At 37.4% G+C, this 24,724-nt stretch overlaps 1 protein-coding gene across 1 annotated transcript in view; it reads left to right on the forward strand.

Moving 5' to 3' along the window:
* Positions 1-24,724, forward strand: part of LAMA2 (laminin subunit alpha 2) — a 559,790-nt gene that overhangs the window by 402,720 nt on the left and 132,346 nt on the right. Inside the window, exons 36-40 of the mRNA XM_064294826.1 lie at positions 4,307-4,469; positions 5,762-5,972; positions 17,084-17,200; positions 18,025-18,188; positions 20,216-20,354. Of these exons, the coding sequence (XP_064150896.1) occupies positions 4,307-4,469; positions 5,762-5,972; positions 17,084-17,200; positions 18,025-18,188; positions 20,216-20,354 (794 nt within the window). The remainder of the gene's footprint in view (positions 1-4,306; positions 4,470-5,761; positions 5,973-17,083; positions 17,201-18,024; positions 18,189-20,215; positions 20,355-24,724) is intronic.

Below are 24,724 nucleotides of genomic sequence, written 5' to 3' on the forward strand. Positions count from 1 at the left end.
GCAAAACAATAAACTCCCACTGCAGTTAGATCAGCTTCGCTCTATCTGGAGGTATTCGTCTATACTCCAGTAACTTTCCTTTTCCTTACACCTCAAATCTCAAACACTGAACACTCAGCAGCCTGTCCTGGGGACTTATTTTTAAATTGTTAGAAACGAATATTGTTTTAATACATCACTTCTTTTACTTCCTTCTCTATACTGAGCCCTCCGCCTCCCACCACGGAACCATATTCATGGCCATCGTGTTGGTACCTGAGTCTTCTTTTTACCATGTCAATAAGATTTTATTTCTGGGTACCTCAAGACTCTGGGTAGGGTCAGTTTGTGCACCACACGAAGACACTGGCAGAGCGGGCAGAATGAAGATGATAATAAACCCAGCCTTTGCTCACTGTTACGGTTGTCAGTCAACTTGGCTGGGCCATGATTCTCAGTGATTTGGCAGTTATGTAATGATGTAGTTTGGAATAGTCACCCTCCATGATGTGATCTGATGTAATCAGCCAATCAGTTGTAAGGAGAGTTTCTTTAGGGGTGTGGTCTGCATCCAGTATATATATATGAACATTCTGGCAAAGCTCACTTGCTCTGGATCCTACATCTGGCTCGTCATCATCTGACCTCTGATTCTTGGGACTTGAGCCAGCTGCCTGCCTTCTGACCTGCCGATCTTGAGTTTGTCAACCCTAGCAGCTATGTGACTTAGAAGAGGCCTCCAACCTGATGCCTGACCCACGGACTTAGGATTTGCCAGCCTCTATAACCGTGTGAGCCCTTTCTTTGACCTAAATCAATCTCTGTCTCTCTCTTTCTCCTTCCTCTGTCTCCCTCCCTCTCTCTCTGTCTCTCTCGTATGCATATATATACACACATATATATATCTATATACATATATATGTATATATATACGTATATATATGTATATATGCATATATATGTATACACTTTCGTATATATATATGTATGTATATACGTATATACATACATATATATATACGAAAGTGTATACATATATATACGTATATATACATATATATATGTATATATATACATATATATATGTGTATATATATATATATACATTTCCCTGGTTTTGCTTCTCTAGAGAACCCAGCCTGAGACACTCACCAACCACAACCCCTGGCCTGTCCACCCAGAGAAAGGGCCTACCTCTCACAAAGGATATAGCCCATTCCCTGGTTGTGTATCAGTCAGTGGGGCAGCTGGCTGTGTTTGCCAAGATGGGGATCATGCTTCTAATTCACAAAGTGCCATGTGGGACATCGGTGATCCTGTACCTGAGGAAAATGGAAAGACTAATCACTGTCTCCCACGAAGCAGCAACATAAATGATGACAAAGATGATAACCAGACCTTTATAAAAGAACTTCAGCAGAATGAATCCAACTGTTAAAATCTAATGAAAGTTTAAGTTTTGAACATGCCAGAACTAAACTAAATTCTCCATGAGACGTGTACGTGTGTTACAAGTTTGGCTCTTTAAAACAAAAAAGACAGAGAAAGAGAGAGAGACCTCATCAGAGACTTTAAGTAGGTTATGCAACATGTTCACATGTTTTTTTTCCTCTCAAAACTACCATAATGTTGGATAATCATCGGTCCTCTTAGGTTTTGTTAGTGGCAATAAATTACTGTGGGAAAAGTGAATGCTTCAGCCTGGTATTTGTCTATCTCAGTTTTATTTTTAGATAGATGAAATACTTTACTCATCCCATCTTCCATTATAAGTCATGGCCTCTTTATAGATAATCAATGTCTATTAATCTAAGGCATTCTTATCTCATCATAATTTTATGACATCTACTGTGCCATGACTCCTGATTAGATCATGAATAAGCTACATTTTAGTCTATGCATTATTCAAATTAATGAGTGGACATATATAAATCCATTAGTGTGTGTCCTGACATAATAGGACTTAATAAATGCTAGACACCATTCTTTCCTGTGTCTCATGCCAGAGTAGTATTTGTTATTGCTAATAAATTTTACCCATGAGAGAATATTTTTTCCAGGTTCGGTATGAAAAACAGTTTTGTTTCTCTTAAGAAATTTATTTTTTATTTTTTGGATGCTGTATACCTTTTAAGTACCCCTTTCATCTCCCCACTATTCATTGGCTAGAGACCTTTGGTGGTGCAAACACTTTATGCTTGGCTGCTAACCAAAATGTTGGGGGTTCAAGTTCACCCACAGGCACATTGGGAGAAAGGCCTGGCAATCTACTTCTGAAAAATCAGACATTAAAAATCCTGTGGAGCACAGTCCTACTCTGACACACATGGGAGTGTCATGATTCGGAATCAACTCAAAGGCAGCTGGTTATGCGTTGGCTACTAAGAATGAGTGATGCAAATCGTTAAGTACCTGGTCAGCTACTAACCAAAAGTTTGGCAATTGAGTACACCCAGAGACACTGTGGAAGAAAGCCCTGGTGTTCTACTTTTGTAGGATTATAGACATTAAAAACCCTAGGAGTGAAGTCCTCCTCTGAAACACATTGGCTGGCCGTGAGTCCGAATCAGCTCCGTGTGTGCTGAGCATTACGGCGTGCCTCTGTCTAGTAATGCTCGCTCTGATCTGTACTAATTTTTACCTTTACCTTTATTTCCTTTTCTATTAATTTTACCTTGTTTTAAAGGTATTTTTAAAATACCTTAAATCTCCTTTGAAATGAGGTAAAAGTAGGTGATAATTAAATTCAATAGATGTATTTATTTGGTAACTATTTTCAATACTATGGAAAAGAAGACATAGTGAACTGACAGTGTATACCTACGAATAAAAGACTAAGTAATGCATTCATCTTTAGTTTAAAAATACTCTGAGAAGTTCCAAGTCCCATATATATAAGCAGTGGGGTAATCAGAATTTGCCTATTAAAATGATGCTTGCTTTCTTAACACAGCTTGATTTTGTGAAGACATTTCTCTGTGTGTATAACCTTAATAATTTCTTCTAGTTGCTTACGTGTTGCTTTAGTTTTAAAAGAAATGCCACGTGCGTTCCAAAAGGTACAGCCATCTTTGCCTTTTTCCTTACTCTCTGTGTCATTATTATTTTTCTGCCAAATTATTCTCAGCAGAAGTTTAGCTTTTAGAATAGACCATAAGAGAAAGACTGAGGCTGTATTTCGCATTCCTCCCTTCTTCAGGACCACGTAGGCCTAGGACCTATATTGGATCAGATTTCAAAAAATATTTCTTATCAAAGCTCATTTATATATTTAACAAGTGAAAAACACACAGCATTGGCAGATTGGGAGTAGACTTTATCGCTTTAATTAAAAATAAGTAATGCAAATGATATCAGTGATTACTTATATGCTACAACTAGTTAAAAACAGCTGTACGATCACATACTTATATGCCCTAGCTATAGCCAAATTTGCTGCTACTTTTCTTGAAATCTAAGAAGCAGAAACCTTTTTATTCATAGTCAGAGTGGCTCTCCAGCATGATTCCCACATGGTCTGCTGGACCAAGGAACTTTCAAATAAATTAATCCATGGTCCGTGGTTCCTTAACAAACATAGCAGTCTGGGCGATACCTTACTAATAATAGTGGTGGAATCCTGGGAAGGTCCTTTGGCATATATCAAGGTATGACTAATTATAACGCAGTGAACAAAGAAAGTGGCACCCTCACCATCTTCTAGAAATACAACCTCTGAGTAATACACTTAACACGGGGCTAGGAATGGCCACATTTGTTCTTTAAAACAACAGATTCAAACTGTTCTCTACATAAAATTCCAGCAACTTGACTAACCAAAGGCCACAGAAACTTTCTAACCAAAGACATTTCTAATGAAAAGAGAACCATAAAGGTACCTTTTGGGAAAATATAGATTGAAGATTGAAATTCAATTCCTTCTGCTAACCTTGTTGTTGTTGTGGGTCATCAAGTCGATTTCAACTCATAGTGACCCTGTAGGAGTTTTCAGCTTCTGGGTATTTTGCTGCATGTCTCATTTTTTACCTCTTACCTGAAGAAGGTTTGACCCACTTCTTTATGTGTAATTCTTCCTTTTGAGGTAGAAACACCATGTTTTAATTAATGTGACTCTAAAGAAATACAATAAAACTCTGGAGACATGTGTCACATTTTCCTATTTGTTACTGATTGCGGTATTTACCGCCTCTCTGTTTCCCAGCAGGAATACCCATGGCAAACTACATTTCATTTGGAGATGGTGGTGAAGAGCAGATGCTGATTGCCATTTTTGCATGCAGTGTTTTTATTTACTAATTTGCAAAATTATTTGTTTTACCCCCTGCAGCTGTAAATGACAAAGCTGCAAAACTAAATGACACTCTGGGAGCTCAAGACAAGGCCTTTGAGAGAAATTTGCAAGGACTTCAGAAAGAGATTGATCAGATGATGACAGAATTGAGGAGGAAAAATCTAGATACACAAAAGGAAGCCGCTGAAGATGAGTTGGTGTGAGTAGACACTCTGTTATTTTTTCACTTGATAAACTGAGCTCTCTAAATTGCTGTTTACAGTTTTCTAAATTTTCCGTTACACATGTGAGCAGAAGATACTTCGTTTTTCTGACCTGGAGATGTTTACTATTTATTTATGCTTTATCTTACTCCTAAATGGATTGATAGAATGTTCTTTCCTATGTATACTTAAGTGATTTTTTTTCTCATGCTGTCTCTCCTATGCTTAGGCTAATGGGCTTGCTTTTTTAATCGCCTGCGTTAGGGGCTTTTGCCCTACCAGTAATTTTTGTTTAACAAAAATAACTTTGGATAAATATAATTATTAATTTTCCAGGCTATCCTATACAGTTTACCATCTTTAAAAATGCGAAAAAGAAGAGTTTTTTCAAATCCTTAAACCCCTAATACTTTGAAATAAGTATTGAGGGTTGGGAAAAGTGATAGTAGTTTTTCTCACACTGATAAACTCTGTGATCATACTCTCAATAAAATACTTTTTTTTTTTAATATAGCTAACTTCAGAGTGATTCTGTTATTAATACTTAAATAGTATATACCAAGCCAGCAGCATCAGGAACACCTGAGAACTTGTGAGGAATGCGAATTACAGGCTCTACCCCAGACCAACTGTATCAGAAATTTGGGGGGATGGGGCCCAGCAATCTATGTTTTACCAAACCTTTCAGCAGTTAAGATACATGTTAGTTTGAAAACTACTGCTTTTCAAGTATTTAGCCTTTTTTAAGTGCTCAGGTATTATCACTTTATGAAAGCTATTAGGTTAAACTGCAAAAATTCCCAGATTATTCAATTGGAAGGAAAAGAAAAGTAGGTCAAAATAATATTATACTATCATGGCAATAACATAGATTTCTGTTCAGTTTCTAACCAGACGTATCAATATTCAGTCCCTACGTTCAAAATGATGGAAGAAATGTCTCATTATGGTGACTTTTTTTTTTAACGTGAAGTAAGTCATAAAACTAATTTCATCAGTCAGAGTATGTGAATGACTTGAGACCTTATCCAATTGAAAATGTTATGCCACTAATGAATAGAAGAGGTTTTTGTTGTTGTTGTTGTCTTGAATTTTAACTATAAATGGTCTTACCACTTTTCAGGTAATAGTTTTCAACTTGTCTTAGTACATAGTGAGCCTACTTTAAGTGTTTTCTTATTTTTTCATTCTTTTAATGTTAGCATCTCTTGGTAACACAATTTCATACCAATGGTTCCTGAGGCAGTGGCCTGGGCTTATTGTCCATTATTGGGTTGGGTGGTTGCAGAGCTGCAGAAGCCCTTCTGAAGAAAGTGAAGAAGCTGTTTGGAGAGTCTCGGGGGAAAAATGAAGAAATGGAGAAGGATCTCCGTGAGAAACTGGCTGACTACAACAACAAAGTGGATGATGCTTGGGACCTATTGAGAGAAGCCACAGATAAAATCAGAGAAGCTAATCGCTTGTCTACAGCAAACCAGAAAAACATGACAGCTTTGGAGGTGAGTCTTGGGGGCATTTTCATCAGAATATGGGAGGGTAGGAAGGGGATGAGGGGTGTTGAACATGGCTGGAATACATCAAGTTGATTCGCATTTAAAAGGTCAAGAATGACTGCTCTGAAAAGAGACCTTTAAGAAGTGAACCAAAAATTATCTTTTTTTTTTTGGTCCTCAATGTCCATTGCCCATTGAATCCAATAAGATTTAGATAAACTTTTGAATATTTCTAAAGACAGTGTGAAACAGTGGAGGGAGCTCTTTACTGGGAGTTGGGGACCCTAGTTTTAATAAAACTGTGCCACAACTAGAAGTGCAAGCTTGGGCAAATCATTTAGCACCTGTAAGTATCAGCTCCCCAACCATACAAGGAATGCATTAAACTAGCATACCTAGGGTATCTTCAACTATTAATATGATGTGATTTTACAGTTCAACTCGCCTAATCCACAAACCGTGGCTCAGAGACATGGCTGCCAAAAACCACAGAAGTTCCTTCTATTTTCAAATGGAATCTGGGCGCATGAGAAGGAGCTCACTGAGAGATCAGAAGTTGGGGAAATTTTGGTTCCCTTTTTCCTTTGCAATATGTTTTTTGGAAATGATATTTTAATAGGAAGTAACACGATTTGGTCAAGTCTGAGTTTCATATTTTTCTTTCCTTTTCCTCACAAACAAGTTACTTCTTTCTTCAAGAGATAATGGGCAGCCTCTGCCTTTTCCCCAGTGCTGATGCTGCTAGAACTAAAACAGATTTTCCCAGTTTTCTTTTATTTTCTCAGTTTCTTCCTTAATACTTAACATAGCAAATCGGTTTCTTTTCCCAAGAGTAAATGCTTCACCTATGAGAGCACAAACCTGTATATCGTGTTTAAAAAAACAGCTTTCTCCCCAGAAACAAAGCCACCTTGGCCTTTTCAAAGTATCTGACCCTGACGGATCTGAAAGCAGCAGTGGGCCCACATCTCTTCTAACATGTAATTTCATCTTCCACTATAGCTGACCTCTCTTTGGCATGTATTATGCTCTCAGAAAATGCGGAATGACAATTAATTCTTAAAAATACGGACTTTTTTAAAGCTTCTCATTTCTTTCCATTTTCCTTTGGATTAAGAGGTTAGAGGATGAATTAATTTTTTTTAAGTTTTGTGTGTGTATGTATATGTGTGTGTACGTGTGTGTGTGTCTTTCCTTTTCTGGGTCTCTCTCCTGGGACTTAGCCTTGTCATTCTGGTGGAAGATTGAGGAGGCTCACTTTTTTCTAAAACTAGTGTATCTAATCTTAACCAATTTGGAGTCTGCTGACACGCTAGCAATATTAAAGAAAAAGCACTGCCTTATGAGGCAGGATGCTGGGCCGCTGTCATATCACAGGCTCCAGCATGATTCATCTTTCTCCATGATGCACCAGCAGTGTCTCTCACCCGGAGGTACATGTCTCTATTTTATGGCAACAGTTTAAGAAATTAAAATTACCTGTGTGGAAAGCATAATAAGCATTTGGGAAGTATTTCAAGAAGACTTACAGTGGCGTAGTAAATAGAGCTTTCAGCTATTCCTTCCTTTTCGTAATGCTTAAAACCAGAGGCACCATTCTTGGGCACCCCTAGAGATGCCTGAAGCTTATGTGGTCAGTACTAAAGATCTAAATGGTCCTTTTTGTATTTTCATTTAATATGCCATGCTTAACTATAGGCTTGTTAAAAACTTACTGAAGAAAATAAATTGACCAAATTAACACAAGTAAGGTAGAGCTTCTTTAAGGTTGCTTAAGTCTGATTTAAAGGTTAGTGCTGTTAAAAACAAAACAAACCCATTGCCATCAAGTCCGTTTCAACTCATAGTGACCCTATAGGACAGAGTAGAACTGCTCCATAGGATTTCCAAGGTTGTAATCTTTATGGAAGCAGATTTATACATCTTTCTCCCACAGAACAGCCGTTGGTTTTTGAACCATCAACCTTTTGGTTAGCACCCCAGAGCTTAACTGCTGTTCTACCAGGGCTCCTTGCTTGGTTCCATATTGGCTGAAAAAGGATCAACAGGAGAGTTTGCTATGCAGATTCCTCAGCCCCCACACCCAGAAAATCTGAGTCAGCTAGCTGGTCTGAGGAGCAGCCCAGAGTTCACAGCCTAAGACTCCTCAGGTCAATCTGATCTGCATACAGGTTTGAGAAAAACTGATACATTGTATCCAACTGATTGAATAATGAACTATTTTTTAAATATGATTTCATTGTACCTGTGCCCCAAAAGATGACGATATAATTAAGACCCAACTCAAATTATTTCTGTTTATTTTAAAGGGGGTAAGAATGTGAATTTTATTACTTGAAACATTTATCAAGCACCTAAGAACAGGTAGTATACCAAATACAAAAAATGTGATGATATCAAATACTGGTCTTCATAATGTGGTTCTCATACCAGTAGCATCACCATCACAGAGAATGTGTTAGAAATACGAACTCTCAAGCTCACCACAAATCTATTGTCTCAGAAACTCTAGGAGTGGGGCCCAGCAACCTGTGTTTTAAAAATCCCTCCTGTAATTCTGATGCAGCCTTAAGTTTGAGAACCATTGATAGAAAGAACAAAACACCATCTCTGATGACCTCAAGTAACTTGTATTTAGTGGGAGGCACACACAAGTAAACCACTTTCTACACTATAGCAATTGTCGTGGCAGGAACCCCAACGGGGGCATCTAAACCACACCTGGATTCAGGAAGGGCTTCATCAAGGATCTGACACTTGTGCTAAGTTCTAAAGCATGAGTACCAGTTAGTCAAAGTCGAAGGGGAAGAGCAGTCCAAGAATAGGGAAAAGCATTTGCAACTTCACAGAGGAAAAAAGTTAGATGTTTTGGGAAAGATTTCACTGGTTTGATGACAATGGAATGAAGGCTGAGAAAATACAAAGCCAGCAAAAGTAGGTCAGAGAACTGCATTCTAAGGCTAAGCTAGAGGAATTTGGTTTTATTCTGAAAGCCTTAGGAAGCAATTGAAATAATCGAGTCATCGATTAGAATTACATTATGGGGAACTCGTAGTGGTTCATGTAAACTGGAGACTTGGTTTTATACTGGAAAATAGTGTGATACAAGTCTAGGAAAGTAGGTTGGGATAATGTTTTATTATCTGTCAGGCATTTACCATATCAAGGTGCTGTTGCTAACGAGGGTGTTTGAGGTCAAATGGGAATGATTCCTGGCCTGAAACGCTTACAATCTCCTGAAAATTCTGGCATCTTAACCTTTCACTATATGTAATACCATGATTAATATTGACTGAAAGAATTAGCAAAAGATTCATAAAAGTGATGGCATCCTGGCAGAAATTGAGCAGAAGAGTGGAGAAGCATGAGTGCACACACCAAGATTTAAAAGTGCAAGATATTTTTAAGAAATGCCAAATGGAAGTAGCCAGGAAATCAAACAACGTATTGCGTTGGGCAAATCTGCTGTAAAAGGTGTCTTTCAAGTCTTAAAAAGCAAAGATGTCACTTTGAGGACTACGGTGCGCCTGACCCAACCCGTGGTATTTTCAATCGCCTCATATGCATGCGAAAGCGGGACGATGAATCAGGAAGGCCGAAGAAGAATTGAAGCCTTTCAATTATGGTGTTGGCAAAGAATATTGAATATACCATGGACTGCCAGAAGAATTAATAAGTCTGTCTTGGAAGAAATACAGCCAGAATGCTCCTTGGAAGGGAGGATGGCAAAACTTCGTCTCACTTACTTTGGACATGTTATGAGGAGGGACCAGTCCCTGGAGAAGGACATCATGCTTGGTAAAATAGAGGGTCAACAAAAAGAGGAAGACCCTGAATGAGATGGACTGACTCAGGGGCTGCAACAATGGGCTCAAATGTAACAACGGTTATAAGGATGGCGCAGGACGGGCAGTGTTTTTTTCTGGTGTACATAAGGTTGCTATGCATTGGAATCGACTCGATGGCACCTAACAACAACAGCAACAACCAAATAGAACAATAAAGCTCATTCATAAGCTACATAAAAGTCTGTAGCAGAAAATGGCTCAGGAAGTGGCATTTGGAAGCAGATGGTAGAAGGCTTTGAATGTAGCCTACTGGAAGAGGCCAAGGTAAGAAGGGCATTTCCAGAAATGGAGAGAAGGCAGAAGGAAACTGGCCCTGCTAGGCAAAAGAGAGTAGATGAGCAATCTGATTAAGCAAAGTAATATGTATTTAACAGTTGGTCTCAATGCCTACCACTATAATCTTGCAAAAGTAGGGATTGCAAAGGAAATAAAAGTTAAGTTGCTAAGGAGAAGCAACAAGATAGCTATTGTAGGCTCCTCAAGAATCCACATGCACCAACCATAGAAAAAGAAAAACTGTGTTAAACATGAAAAGCTTTGGAATGCATTAAGATCTAATTAATTTATAATCATCCTTGGTATCCAAGCAGAATCATTTAAAAATTATACTTATGGGGTACTTTTGGAGTATAATTCTTTTTATACATAGGCCTTCCTTTCTGTTCCTCAAACCTTCTAAACTTCCTACCTTAAGTACGTTATATCCTGTATCGTTGTCTACCCATTTCCTTTCTTTATCTTTACAGTACTCATGTGTTACTTAAAAATATACATCAATTTACTCATTCATTTTGTCCATCTCCCATACAAGCTGTGAAGAACATATCTTCTGTATCTGCAGAACCTAGAATAGTATCTGGCCCAAAGGTTGACTGATTTTTTTTTTTTTTAATGAATAAATAAATTGCCACAGAGAAAACCAAATAAATATTATCTCTATACTGTGATCAATATTTGGGAGCTCCAAATTTTCATCATTCTTCAGTGTAAAGCTGGATTCCATTGGTTCCTAAACTGAAAGTGTATTACCTCTGGAATCTCCTTAATCTCTAGATCATCATTTCTGCTTTCGTATAAAGAACATGTTTCGATTTTTGGATGACCTTTGGCTCCCTAAAGTGACTCATTTAGGCCTTTTATAGAACATTCTAACTCACTATTTTATTAAGACCAAAATGTGTGTAGCTTTATCTAACAGGGAGTCCAGGTGACCCAGTGTTTAGGAGCTCGGCTGCTAACAAGAAGGTTGGCAGTTCCAGTCCCCCAGCTGTTCCTTAGAAACCCTATGGGGCAGTTCTACTCTGTCTTATAGGGTCTCTATGAGTCAGAATCGACTTGATAGCAACGGGTTTGGATTTATTTATTTGTTGGTTTATTTTACCTAACACACATGAAAATATTCTCCTCCCTCCCCTTACAAACAAGTCACGTTGTAAAAAAAATTCTTGGATTTCTGTACATGATATAACTTTAAATCAGTTCACACAAAAGCTAAGAGCTGAAATTGGCAGTTATATAAAAGAACGTCAGAAGTTTGGAAGATATGACTTGTGATCAAGGACACAGGCACTGCCCTACATTTGTTGTCTATGAAGAGGTATCGACATATCAAGACAACTTTCTCTGAATTAACCAGTGTTGGGAGTAGTTGAACAAGCCCGTGTCACCAGTATAAGTCCCTGGAATGGACTCTGTTTTCATTTAAAAATATTTCTTGAGGAACCTCTTCCAGGCCTGAAAATAGAGTGATAAATAAGACTATTTTTATGGAATTTACATTATAGAGAAGGAGTTAGCCACTAAACCAATAAATAAATGAATAATGTGGTCATAAAGTCTGAAAACATAGGCTAATATACATAATAAATAGTTTATTCATGTAAAATACATGATGTAGTCAGTGATATTATATGAGGCATTCAATGTGTTATCCTTCATCAGCAATGTACAGTTCAGCAGGCTGTGCATTTCCACTAACCCCTGCACAGGCATCTGTGATGTGTTGCCTGAAATGATTGGTGTCTTTGACTTTCATTAAACGACCCATGCTTTTAGCAAATCCCAGATGTAACCAAGTATGTTTCGTCTATTAAAAAAAAAATAATAATATTATCTTTTTTTCCGTAGTTTATGGCCACACTGTAGAATATAATTCAGATAAATCAGTGCTAGGAAGAATAAAATAAGATAATTATGATAGTTAACAAGAGTTTACTGTGTGCCAGGCAATATTCAAGGGCAGTTCTTCTCAAATTTTAATGTGTATATCAATCTCAGCCCTGGGTTTTTTTTAACAGTCTCTTGAGACTCTTTTTAGAATGATAATTCTTAGTCATTAGCTCCAGAGAAGGGAGTAAGATTTTGCATTTTTAACAAGCTGTCAGGTGATTCCAGTGCTGCCAGTCAGTGGGCCACACTTTGTGTAGCATGAGACTAAGCAATTTACCTAAGGCTAAATTATTTTGTCAAGGTTTTACAGCTGGGATCTCAACCCAGGTAGGCTGTTGCCTGAATCCAGTTTTTAATCATTGTGCTCTAGTATAAGAGAATGATTGGAATGGGGATTGGGATGTGTTTTTTTTTTTTTTTAAATAGGTGGTGAGAGAAGTGGAAAATGGGGGGAGGAAGCAAGCCATACAAAGAACTGGAGGAAAAGCTCATAGTGGAAGGACTTGCAAGTACAAAAGCTCAGAGGCAGGAAGGTGTGTGTACGTGGACACTTATTGAAGTGAATAGTGGAGAGCTACAGAAAGATAGGCGTGAAATAGTGCTAGCCCAGTGCAAGTAAGAAGTGTGCTGTCTGTAATAGGAGAGGCAGGGTATTCATAGTTCATGACACAGACTCTGTCATTAGGTGGATCTGAGTTCCAATATTAACCCGACTCTTTACTGTGTAAACTTTGGGTAAATCACTTAACATATTCAATTTCGTACTTATTTAAAAGGTGATAAAACAGGGCCCACAGAGTTAGTGTAGAATTAAATGAGAAATACTTATAAACTGCCCAGCACATATTGAACTCTAATGAATATAAACTGGCATTGATATTTATATAAAAAGCATAAATGCAAAGACAAAATTATTATTGAAGCAGTTATATTTACAGTCATAAAGGTGATTGAATAAATATGAATGAGTCAGAAGTATAAAGAAAAAAATAGGCAAACTTATGCTTCAAAGGGAGAAATAACAGAATTCTCTTTCTTTGGTTTTGATCTCCTAGACCAAAAATGAATTTTATATAGTTTTGAGACAAGCTGTAAGTTCAAAACAAAATTAAAATCTTATATATTCTTATGAAACAGTCCATTAAATATGGTCTTCCATATCACAGTTTTGCTTTTCCTTCAAAAGCACTTACCCCTGTGGGTGGAACAAGATGATGAAGTGAGTGGACACTCCTGTTGACTACTCCAGCAACTAACCCAGTGAACAGATAAAAACAAGCACAGACTGAGATCTCAGAAATCCAGACAGTAGCTGAGGTGGTGGAAAGTCAGGGTAAATCCAGAAGTGAGGAAGAGGAGGAACAGGAACTGCACAGAAGCTGGAAGAACCTACTCACTAACATTGGGAGTGCTTGCTCATCACATCCATTTTGGGACAGGGTTGGGCAAAACCCAAAACAGGCAACACAGAAAGGGAGCTAATCTGAGGAAGCTGTAGCCCAATTTTGTTTAAGGAGAGATTGTTCATGGAAGTTCATGAGCTGTTCACTTATGAGGGGGCAAAGACCATGGTTCTGTGAGAGAGTGCCGTTGAATCTCGCTGAGACTCGAGATGGATGGGCACTAGATCTGGAAGGAACTGCAAGGGCAGCAGGGTGAGGAAAAGACTTCAGAAGGCTCCCTGCCCACAGTGGGACACCGTGAGAGAGCCCATGCAGGGGTGCCCGTGAAGAAAAGACATAGAGCCCCCACCTTTGCCACAGGAAGATTGATCCCCACTGTTTATGTCCCCATCTGTGACTAGCTAAACTGCCCTCCTCCCCCTATGAATGCATATTGAATTTCAGAGATCAAGCATCCCGAACTCCTAAATCAGCACTGAAAAAAGGCTAAGGATAAGAGTACCTTCCAGTGGTACTCAAGAGAAGATTCCAGGCCCACTGCCACTGGGGCAATTCTGACTTATGGAGACCCTGTGGGGCAAAGTGGAGCTGCTCTGTGGGATTTCCAGGGCTGTGGGCCTTTATGGAAGCAGGCTGGCAGACCTTTCTCCCGTGCAAGCCCTGGCCTTTCATGTGGCAGCTGGGAGCTTGGCCACTGTGGCACCCAAGTGCCCAATCAGAAAATTTTCCCCCCAAAAAACAGAATACAAAATTTAAAGTTAAAAAAAAAGATAACAAAATGGCCCAAGTTTAACAAGAAGGATAAAACACACAAAATCACAAAAGAAAAAGGACCAATCAAAAGTAAAACATATAGAAGAAGAAATTTCTCCTATAGAGGCCAGACTAACAGAAAGAATTGAAAAATTTCAAACTATCATGCTCAATATGTTTAAAGAGAGCAAATAGCATGCAGTAAACAAACTGTCAGAGATCAGGAAACAAATGAAGGAACAAAATGAGAGACTCAACTAGGGAACTGAAAACATCAAAACAGACAAAGAAAACGAGAAATGAAAACTAAAGCAACTGAATTAGAATAATTCTAATTCAAGAGAAACAACAACAGGATGGCACTGATTTTTTTTTTTTTAAGGAGATTAACAATGGCATTGGCAAGGATGTGGGGAGATTGGGACCCTTATCCATTACTGGTAGGACTGTAAAATGGTGCAACCACTGTAGAAAACAGTATGGTACTTTTTCAAAAAACTAGAAATAGAACTATCCTATGATCTCATAATTCCACTCCTGGGTATATAACCTAAACCTAGAGACCTAAAAATAATGACACAAACAGACATGCACAACTGTATTCATTGCTGCTTTATTCACAATAGCAAATAAATTGAAACAACGACAGTATCCATGAATGAATGAATGAATAAGCAAATTGTGGTACAAAAAAACAATTGAATAGTATGTAACCATAAAGGACAAATGACGAGTCAGTGAAACATAATATGGATGGACCTAGAGGGCATAATAAAATAAGTCAAGCATATAAGGAGAAATATTCTATGATCCCTCTTTTATAAGAAGACAAGAGTAGATATAATAGAGAGACCAGTGTTCATTGGTGGTTATCAGGGAGAGGAAGGGGGGAGTAGAAAGTACACTTTAGATCACAGAGACTTGTTATTTTATTTTATTTTTAATTTTTTGGTGATGGGAAAAGTGGCACTGAATGTGGATGTAGGGAGCACAGCACAAGAAAACTATTTGCGCACATATGGATGGGTATAGGCATATTGGTACGCAGGTAGGTACCGGTCTGTATATAGGTGAGAACAGACAGAATTATCTATGCCCATTGCCGTCAAGTTGACTCCAACTCATAGGAACCCTACTGGATGAGTAGAACTGCCCCCATAGGGTTTCCAAGGATTGCCTGGTGGATTTGAACTGTCGACCTTTTGTTTAACAGCCATAGCTCTTAACCACTATGCCACCAGGGTTTACAGAAGTATCTATCCCAAAAAAACCAAACCCAGTGCCATCAAGTCAATTCCGACTCATAGCAACCTTATAGGTCAGAGTGGAACTCCCCATAGAGTTTCCAAGGAGCTCCTGGTGGTATGTGTAAATACAGATATGTGGGTGAAGGCACAGATATTCACTGAAGACACAAATGCACATACTCCAAGACATAAAAAAAAAAAACCTTTACACATTGGTTTTCTGGGTTTGAAAGCTTAGGATCATAGTCTCATGGAACATGAGACCACAGTCCCAGTCACTTGGCATAAAATAGTTTACAAAAATCATGTTCTGCATCCTAGTGAGGTGAGTAGTGTCTGGGGTATTAAAAGCTTTCAGGCAGCTATCTAAGACACAGCTACAGGTCTCTACTCACCAGGAGCAAAACAGTAAGAATGTAACCAAAAGCTCAGAAAAGAAATAAGTCTACACAAGCCACAACTTCATCTAACCTGAGACCAGAAGGATTAGATGATGTCTAGCTACAAACACTGACCGTTCTGGCCAGAGTCACAATAGATGGTCCTGGATAGAATGAGAGAAAAATGTGGAGCATAATTCAAATTCTTTAAACAAAAAAAAGAAGAAGAAGCCAGACAAACTGGAGCGATAGAGAACAGGGAACTTCCTGAAACTATTGCCCTGAGACATTCTTTAAGTCTAGAACCAAGCCTATCCTCTGAGAGCTCCTATTAGTGAAATAGCAGAGTGGCATACAAAATAAAGGATATTACGTAAGATCAGAGTTCTACTTAAAAACCATCAGTATGAGACCAAAAGGTCAACAATTACTCAAAAGCAAAGATGAAAAGAGAAGGGGGCAGATAAACTAGAGTGCTGGAAATGGAACAAACAGAACATAATTAAAGCGAATGTTGAAATGCTGTGATGAATGTAACTAATGTCACCGAACAATCTGTGTGGAGATTGGCAAATGGGAGATTAATTTGCTGTGTAAACTTTCACCCAAAACTCGATTAAAAAAGAAAGATTACAGAAAAAAAAAAAAGCAGCACTCCCCGTTGTTGTTGTATGCGATCGAGTCAATTCCAACTCATAGTGACCCTGTATGAGAGAGTAAAACTGCCCCAGTAGAGTTTCCTAGGCTATAATCTTTGCAGAAACAGATCACCAGGTCTTTTCTTTTGTGGAGCCACTGGTAGGCTTGAATCAGCGACCTTTCCATTAGCAGCTCAGCCCTTACCCATTGCAAACCACACCCTCTAAGTAACCTTAAAAATCCTTCTTCCAGTTATACAGAATTTCTGTAAAACAAATCTACTTATGTTTGTGCTCACAGTCAATGTGTAGTCCCAATATAATTCAGGATACTACCAGAGAATCACTAGTACATATTTAGCACTTACGTTTTCGTTAAAAGTGAACGTCCGTATAGTTTTAAAAATAATTTTAAATCTTCAGCCACTATCACATAACTTTTCTTCACTTGGATGACTCTCTCACAGTGGGAGGAAGAAATTCCTGTACAGGCATCTAAATAGAACAATTCTTGGAATACTGGCTGGTAGATTATATTGTTCTCATCTAGCCACACTGTCAACATAGTATAGCTTGTTCATGAAGCTTTTTTTCAGTCATCTCAGGAGAGTCAGGAATACAGGGCTGGATGGGGTTTTGCCCAAATGGCATTTTGATGCTTTGTTCACACTTACGACAGAAAATGAAGGAGGCTCTTGAAAGTGGCAAACGGCAAACTGAGAACACTTTAAAAGAAGGCAATGACATACTTGATGAAGCCAACCGTCTTGCAGATGGAATCAACTCAGTGATAGAAGTAAGTATTTGATAAAGTGCAAAGTTAAAAGAGCAATGATAACAGCATTGTTGTTGTTTTGTTGTTATGTGCCGTCGAGTGGGCTCTGACTCAGAACAACCATATAGGACAGAGTAGAACTGCCCCATAGGGTTTCCAAGGAGCAGGTGGTGGATTTGAACTGCTGACCTTTTGGTTAGCTCCTGAGCTCTTAACCACTGCACTACCAGGGCTCCAGGGATAACAACATAGGTGCTCATTAATGGGAAACAATAATAAACCTCAGTATTATTAGCAAATACTAATATATTTTGTTTGGATACCTACTTTCACTTTGTTCTCCTTTTGATCTCCTGTTGTCCCCCCCCCCACACACACAAACCTGTATTTTTTTTTTAACCATATTAATGAAGGATGTCTATTTTTTCTAGGGCAGCACTTACAATCTGCTTCAAAATTTATATAACCTTAGTTAAAAGAAAAATGTTAATTTGCAAATAAACTTGTTAACAAAGTGTCTAATGTGCTACACACTGTGATAAATGGTAATAGAAATGCAAATGGTCTAAAAGTTCCTAACGACTATCATTTATGCATTTATACCTAAGAAGCAGAAAATATTTTAGAGAGTTAGGTTCTTCCTAGTGTAAATTGGCTTCACAAATTTCCTAATTGCTATCATTAAATAGGTGCTTTATTCTTTGTTCTCTTTTTGCCATGTTAGTAAATTCAAAGGTTCCTTTAAAAAAACTAAGTATATGTAATCATGTCTCATATAGAAATTAGTAAATGAGAGGAAGCTTGGAGCTGCTTGCTTAAAGTGTCCTCTCTCCTGTGCGTATTAGTATGTTGAAGACATTCAAACTAAATTGCCACCAATGTCTGAAGAGCTTAAAGATAAAATAGATGGCCTCTCCCGTGAAATCAAAGACAGGAATCTTGCTGAGAAGGTGTCCCAGGCCGAAAACCATGCTGCTGAGTTGAATGACTCCTCTACTGTCCTTGATGGGTATGTCATTTGTTGTTGGAAAATGTCTATGTGTGTTGACACTTGTTCAAAAGTTTTGAATAAAAAAAAAATGCTAAAGAATTGCTTTCAAATCTTGATTCTATAATTATGAACATACAAGCTACATGGCCTTTCTGTGGAAGAGCTTAATTAGGCGGGTCTGGGCGAAGCTCTACTGGAGCAGTATCAAAAATCTGAGTTAAAAGTGGATGCAAATGCAGCTTGGTAGGGAGTGAACATAGCCCTAGGCTACACATAGAAAAAGTATATTTTCTCTTCTTTATTAGAAAGCACAGTGGTTGTCTTATTAGCATTTTAAATCATGATATGTAAACACACATTCTGCTTCAAGTTTCAGTTGTATATTTCTAGTGCAATCAAAATAATTTATTTTTTAAAGGCTAGCTTTGGAAAATAAGGCCTCATATAATAGCCTTTAGCCAGTGAGTTTTAATCTTTCTTTTCTGTTCCAAATTCCAGGGAGATGCTGTATACTCCTATAGCTTACTATAGCTTACTATAGCTGGGATTCTTAAATGGGTTAGAGGAGGGAGGGGCAAGTGGAAAGGGCATGTGTGGTTTGTAAACAGCTCTCTAGATTATTCTGATATGCTTCTACTTAAGTATGTAGAGCAATTGGATGTTTGCCATGATAAATATTAACCCTCAAAATAATTTTCCAAATATATTTGTATTTAACATCCACCATGTGCAAGGCTTAATACTTGTCTTAGTTACCTAGTGTGCCATAACAAAATAGACCATAAGTGGGTGGTTTTAAAGAAAGAAATTTATTTTCTCACAGATCTGGAAGTTTAAATCCAAATCAGAGTCTTGGCATGTGGATTCCTTCTGTGGGCCTCTCTACTAATTTCTCATGTCTGCTCACCATCCTTACGGTTCCATTGCTTGTAGACAAGTCCTCATATGGCATCTGTCTTCCCCCGTTATGTGTTCATGCCTATTCTGCTGTTTTCATAAGACATCACTCAGAAGTGATTAGGTTTAGGACCCAGCCTACTCTGGTATGACCTCATTAAAATAACAAAGAAAATCCCTATTCCCTACTTCTAAACAAAGTCGTATTTGTAGTGACCCTACAGGACAGAGTAGATTTTCCCCATAGGGTTTCCAAAGCTATAATCTCTACAGAAGCAGAATACCACATCTTTCCCCCACAGAGCGGTTGGTGGGTTTAAACCGCTGACCTTTCAGTTAGCAACTGAGCTCTTAACCACTGTGCCACCAAGGTTTCCACATTTCTTTCTGAGAAACACTACTGAATCCATAAAATACTCCTACAATACAAAGAAAAATGTTAATATTGGAAAATTATGGGAATGACATGCACAACACATTTTATAATTGAGTAAAAAAAGGTGGTAGATCAAGCAGTAAGCTAGAAGTCAAAGGACCCAGGCTCGCTCTAGCCCTTAATCAGTTACCTATTATTGGTTGTGTGACCTGAGGCAAGCCATTTAACCTTCCTGAGATTCCTTTTTCCTTCTCTGGGAAGTATGCCTACCCCGTAGAGATTTTGTGAAAATTCAGTCCGACAGTGTGGAACAAGTGGTATGAAACCTGCAGCATGCTCACAAATTAACATAAAGGATTGTCTTATTCCACACACCTGAATGGTACCCATGGTCACAGAACCTTTTGAAGGATGCTGTCGGTACGTAAGACATGTTGGTAGTGGTGGTTAAACAACATGATTAATGTAATTGATATCATTAAATTATATACCTGAAAAATGTTGAATTGACAAACGTTATGTTATATATATTTTTATAACAATAAAAAAAAGATATGTTGGTAATGCTCACAGCTGGGTTATTTAGGAATGTGAGTTTGAATTGTAAACTACAATACAATATGATAAGTAAATACCTCCTCACTGTGATTTGGAATTAGCACAATTATATTGTCAGTGATCACTTGGAAGTCATATTCGTTATAGGTAAGATGTTTTTCATTGGAGGACCAACTGCTCTGTTTTTTTGGGGGGGGGGCGGTTATCCCAACAGAATCCTTGATGAAGCTAAAAACATTTCCTTCAATGCCACTGCGGCCTTCAAAGCTTACAGCAATATTAAGGACTATATTGATGAAGCAGAGAAAGTTGCCGAAGAAGCCAAAGGTCTTGCAAATGAAGCTACAGAACTGGTAAGAAAAAAATAGTTATTTGTAGGGAATGGAAGTTAAGCTATTTAAAAAATTATCTAAACTAAATTTCCTTAGTGAGCTCTGGAAAATCCCAGTGAATTAGAATATTTGTTTCTAATTATTTTCAAAGTCCTCTTTAAACTTTAAACTTTACCCAAAACTTTTTGTGGTCAAAAAAAAAAAAGACTTTGCCACTGAGTCAATTCCGATTCATAGCAACCCTATATGATAGAGTAGAACTGCCCCATAGGGTTTTCAAGGAGTTCCTGGTGGATTTCAGCTGCCAACCTTGTGGTTAGCAGCTGAGCTCTTAACCATACGGCACCAGAGTTTCCATAAGAGAATTCTTTTCTCAGTCAGCCCACTACTTACCACAGTCAGAATTTTGAAATTATCACAGATGCTGAGCAGGTCTGTGCCACCGACTTACAGAAGAAAAGGAGGTAAACAGGAGACTCTGGACAGGGGAATTCACCATTATTCCAAACATCATCAGTAAGAAAGATACCTTGAAAATTAAAACTGTTGCTTGTGGGCTTGTAGTTGCACACACAATTCGGTTTTATATGAAATTTCACTGTAAAAGTGTACTTTCAACAAAACATATAAGGTCATATGCTTCTAAACTATTTACACTGTCTTTATCCATTGAAAAGCTCTGAACTTTTGCCACTATCATTGCTCAAATACATTTATATCTAGCATTTTAGAATTTTTTTTGAGTTCTGAGTTACATCACCTTCTTTGAGTATTTTCAATAGTGACAAATGCTCAGCCTTTACTTATAAGTAACATTTCGTAAGTAAGTCATATGATAAACTGTGGTAATACTATTTTAGGTCAAAAAACATTTCATAAGGCTCACACCATGAGTTAAACAGTTCAGAACTGCTCCTTTGCTTCACACAGTATCCCTTAAATGCATCATAATTTCTGGAAGAACAAACCGACCAACCTTAATCAGGCATTTGACTCTGAATGAAGTATGCACAAACAATTAGGTGTTGAAGAAACAGATCAATATCTTCTTTGTTTTGGTGTTTGGCACAAATGTTTTCTTGGCTCTCAGAGATATTAAAGCCTTTTAACCACAATCACAGAGGTTTTGTTTTTTGGTTATACTGAAAAACATCATGTTCCACCAGCAATTACTACTGTGTTTGGCTTCTTCGGAAAGAGCTCTACTAATACCATGTGTTCTTGTTTTCTCCTTACTGAAAATGGTGACACAATCATTGCAGAAATTTTAAAATGAACCCAATTTCTTATATCTAAACTGAATTATTTACCCATCTTCTTATAGATTATTTTTCTATTTTAAAGACCCTAATTTTTACCTTTAACATTTTCAACTAACCTATGTTTTATTGGATGATCTTTTTCAGCATCTAGTACAGTGCTTGGCAAATAATAGTCGTGGATGGATAGATGAATGAATGAATTTCGTTCCTCTTAATTAACATCTCCGTGCCTATTTACAGTCTTGTGTACCAACAAAAATATTGCTTTTGTCACTGTTTCAACCTTATAAACGTCCTTTGACATTTTAAGTTAAGGAGTTGTTTGATTTTATCCAAATTCAATACTATCATTTTATACTTAACAGACTCTCACTTTTATGCCAGCATGAAATGTAAACTTCTCCTCACCACCAGTGTTTATACTTGATAAACTAGCCAGCCTTAAACATAGAGCTATGGTAAGTCGTAATCTATTGCAGCATGTCCCCCTGTTATCATTATTCCTTCTCTCTCTCCGTGTAAAAATAATTAAATGTCTGAAAAATTACAAGACAAATGATAAAGAGAATCATTGATTTATTAAATGATTATCAGTGAACACAAAGAAGACGAATTTGTCCCAGGAAGTTTTTGGACTGTGTTTCATGAACAGAATAAAGTTTTTATTTTAATAATTCATGATATTATAGTTTTATTTTACTGGAAAAAAAGTATTTACTAAATATTAACTTGAGCAATCACCTAGACAGGCCTAGCATCCTATGGCTATAAGATCTGGTTTAATTGCCAGAGCTATAAACACAGATGAGCTAGATTATGTTTATCATCCATCAGTGAAAGAATTCAAAGGATGATAATACAGAAGAGTACTCCAGTCCTTTGAATCTAGCTCTACAGAGAAGGAACAATGTTTTCAATGATTTGTAAAACAAAAAAGATACAAAAACAAAGTAGGCATTTGTGGGAAATGGGGGGAGATCTATTAAACAAGGAATAAGTCAATCAGCTACTACTGTGAAGAAAATGGAGGTGAGATAATTTAAGAGGGGAAAAAAGTATAGAAAATACCTTAGGAAAAGAAACAACTGAATGAGCAGATATAACCTCTAAATATAATGGAGACCTCATTTTTAAATTAACTTCACTCTGGTAATTAACTTTATTCTGCCTATTTATAAGCACATAACACAAAACCAAGAATGGAATTGAAAGGAAAATGTGAGCGATAAGAAAGCTGATCCTTAATTTTAATTAATTAGCAGGAGGAGGATCTATACAACTTAAGTTTGAAATATTTCCATGTAAAGAGTAACAGATACTGGTTTTGCAAAGATGAGTTCTTTAAATATCAGGATAAAATATTATTTTTAAGAACTTAGGAATTATCAAGAAACAGACGCTATTCTATTAGCATTTGATGGGAACAAACACAATATATAGCTTTTTTTTTTTTTTCCTCCTATACATAATCTCTAAGACAACATTTCATTTAATACCTCTCTTAGGTAGGTACAAGAAAAAGGAGATAGAAAATATGTCACTGTTTGGAAAATTGAGTATGGAGATTCAGTAATTTTTTTTTTCTAATCTTAGTTGCTTAGATCCTATAAATGACAGAAAATCCTCAGACTCTAAAATGATAGAGTTAAATTTTTTTTTAAATTTCCACATCACAGGTTCACTTGATACCTGCATTATCAATCAGATCAGATATTAGAAGTAGTTGAGCAAATAGATATAATGTATTTCATATGTTCCTGGTACATTTGGCATGACCACCAGTCATAGTGGTCATGTTTCAGTGCCATTGGGATCTGAGGCCTTCTTACACTGTTATTTCCTAGAAGGGACTTGAAAGTTGTATACTTGAAACTGCTATATCCAAACACCAAATAATAGAAAAGGATAAGATGTCATGAATTCTATAGTTATCGATCTTTATGATGAACAATCATCATACAACAATCCTTACACAATCTCTCCTTATCCTGAAATATGACCTTTCTTCCTTCTCTGGTGGCATAGTGGTTAAATGTTTGGCTGCTAACTAAAAGGTTGACAGTTCGAACCCACCAGCCACTTCTTGGAAACCCTATGGAGCAGTTCTACTTTGTCCTATAGGGTCGCTATGAGTTGGAAATGACTCTATGGCCACAGGTTTTTGGTTTTCCTTCCCTCCTTCTTCCATTTCTTTCTTCTTCTCTTCCTTCCTTTTTCCCTTCCTCCCTTTTTCCCTTCCTGTCTTCCTCCCTCCCTTCTCTAAGTCAATGAAATGTGATACTGTGGTTTATATACTTTGAGGTGGAAAAAATTGAGGCAGTCTTCAACTTCACTAGGTATCATCTGTTTAAAAAATAATCACCTTTCCTCTTCCCACAGCAACTGAAGGTTTTCTCTCTTCTGTCCTCTCTTCTTCACCCCTGAAGTTACTTCCATTGTCTCAGTCTCTCTCTCTCCTTTTTCCTCCCTCACTCTCTCTCACACATACAAACACACACACACTCGTGCAAACACATACCGTGTTAATGTTCCATAATGCCATCTAATACAAAATAATAACAGAAAAGGAAATTGGTTTATTGAAAGAGTTTAACAGATTACCCAGAATGGAAGAAATATGGTAAAATACAAAAAGACTTTAAGATACAAGAGCGATAACCTAAGTCTATTAGGAGTTAGAGAAATTGAGAAGACTGAGAATGGGGAGAAGCAATACTAAGAGACCATATGGAAAGTTTTAGAATTAGTAAAAAATATGATTCCTTAACTTAAGGAAGCCCATCATAATAAATAAAAATGAACCTGTTCCTAAAAAGAGCATTGTTAAACAACAGAAACCAAAAAGAAAAATAAAACAAAACCTTAAAATAATCTAGAGAAAAAAAATGTCCATTATCTGCAAAGGAATTAGATTAGACAGTATATTTCCCATAAAAGCCTCAATAGAAGTCAAAAGACAGTACAGTAATAGCCTAACCATGCTAATATAAAATGCCTGTCAACTCAAAATTCTATACCCAGTTCAACTATCATTCAGAGGGAAGGACAAAATAACATTCTATTTTACCACTCATAAACTCTTCCTGAGCTATTCTAAAATACACTTCAAAATAAAGACAAAGATGTCAG

The sequence above is a fragment of the Loxodonta africana genome, chromosome 1 (genome assembly GCF_030014295.1).
Source record: "Loxodonta africana isolate mLoxAfr1 chromosome 1, mLoxAfr1.hap2, whole genome shotgun sequence".
Classification (NCBI taxonomy): Eukaryota; Metazoa; Chordata; class Mammalia; order Proboscidea; family Elephantidae; genus Loxodonta; species Loxodonta africana.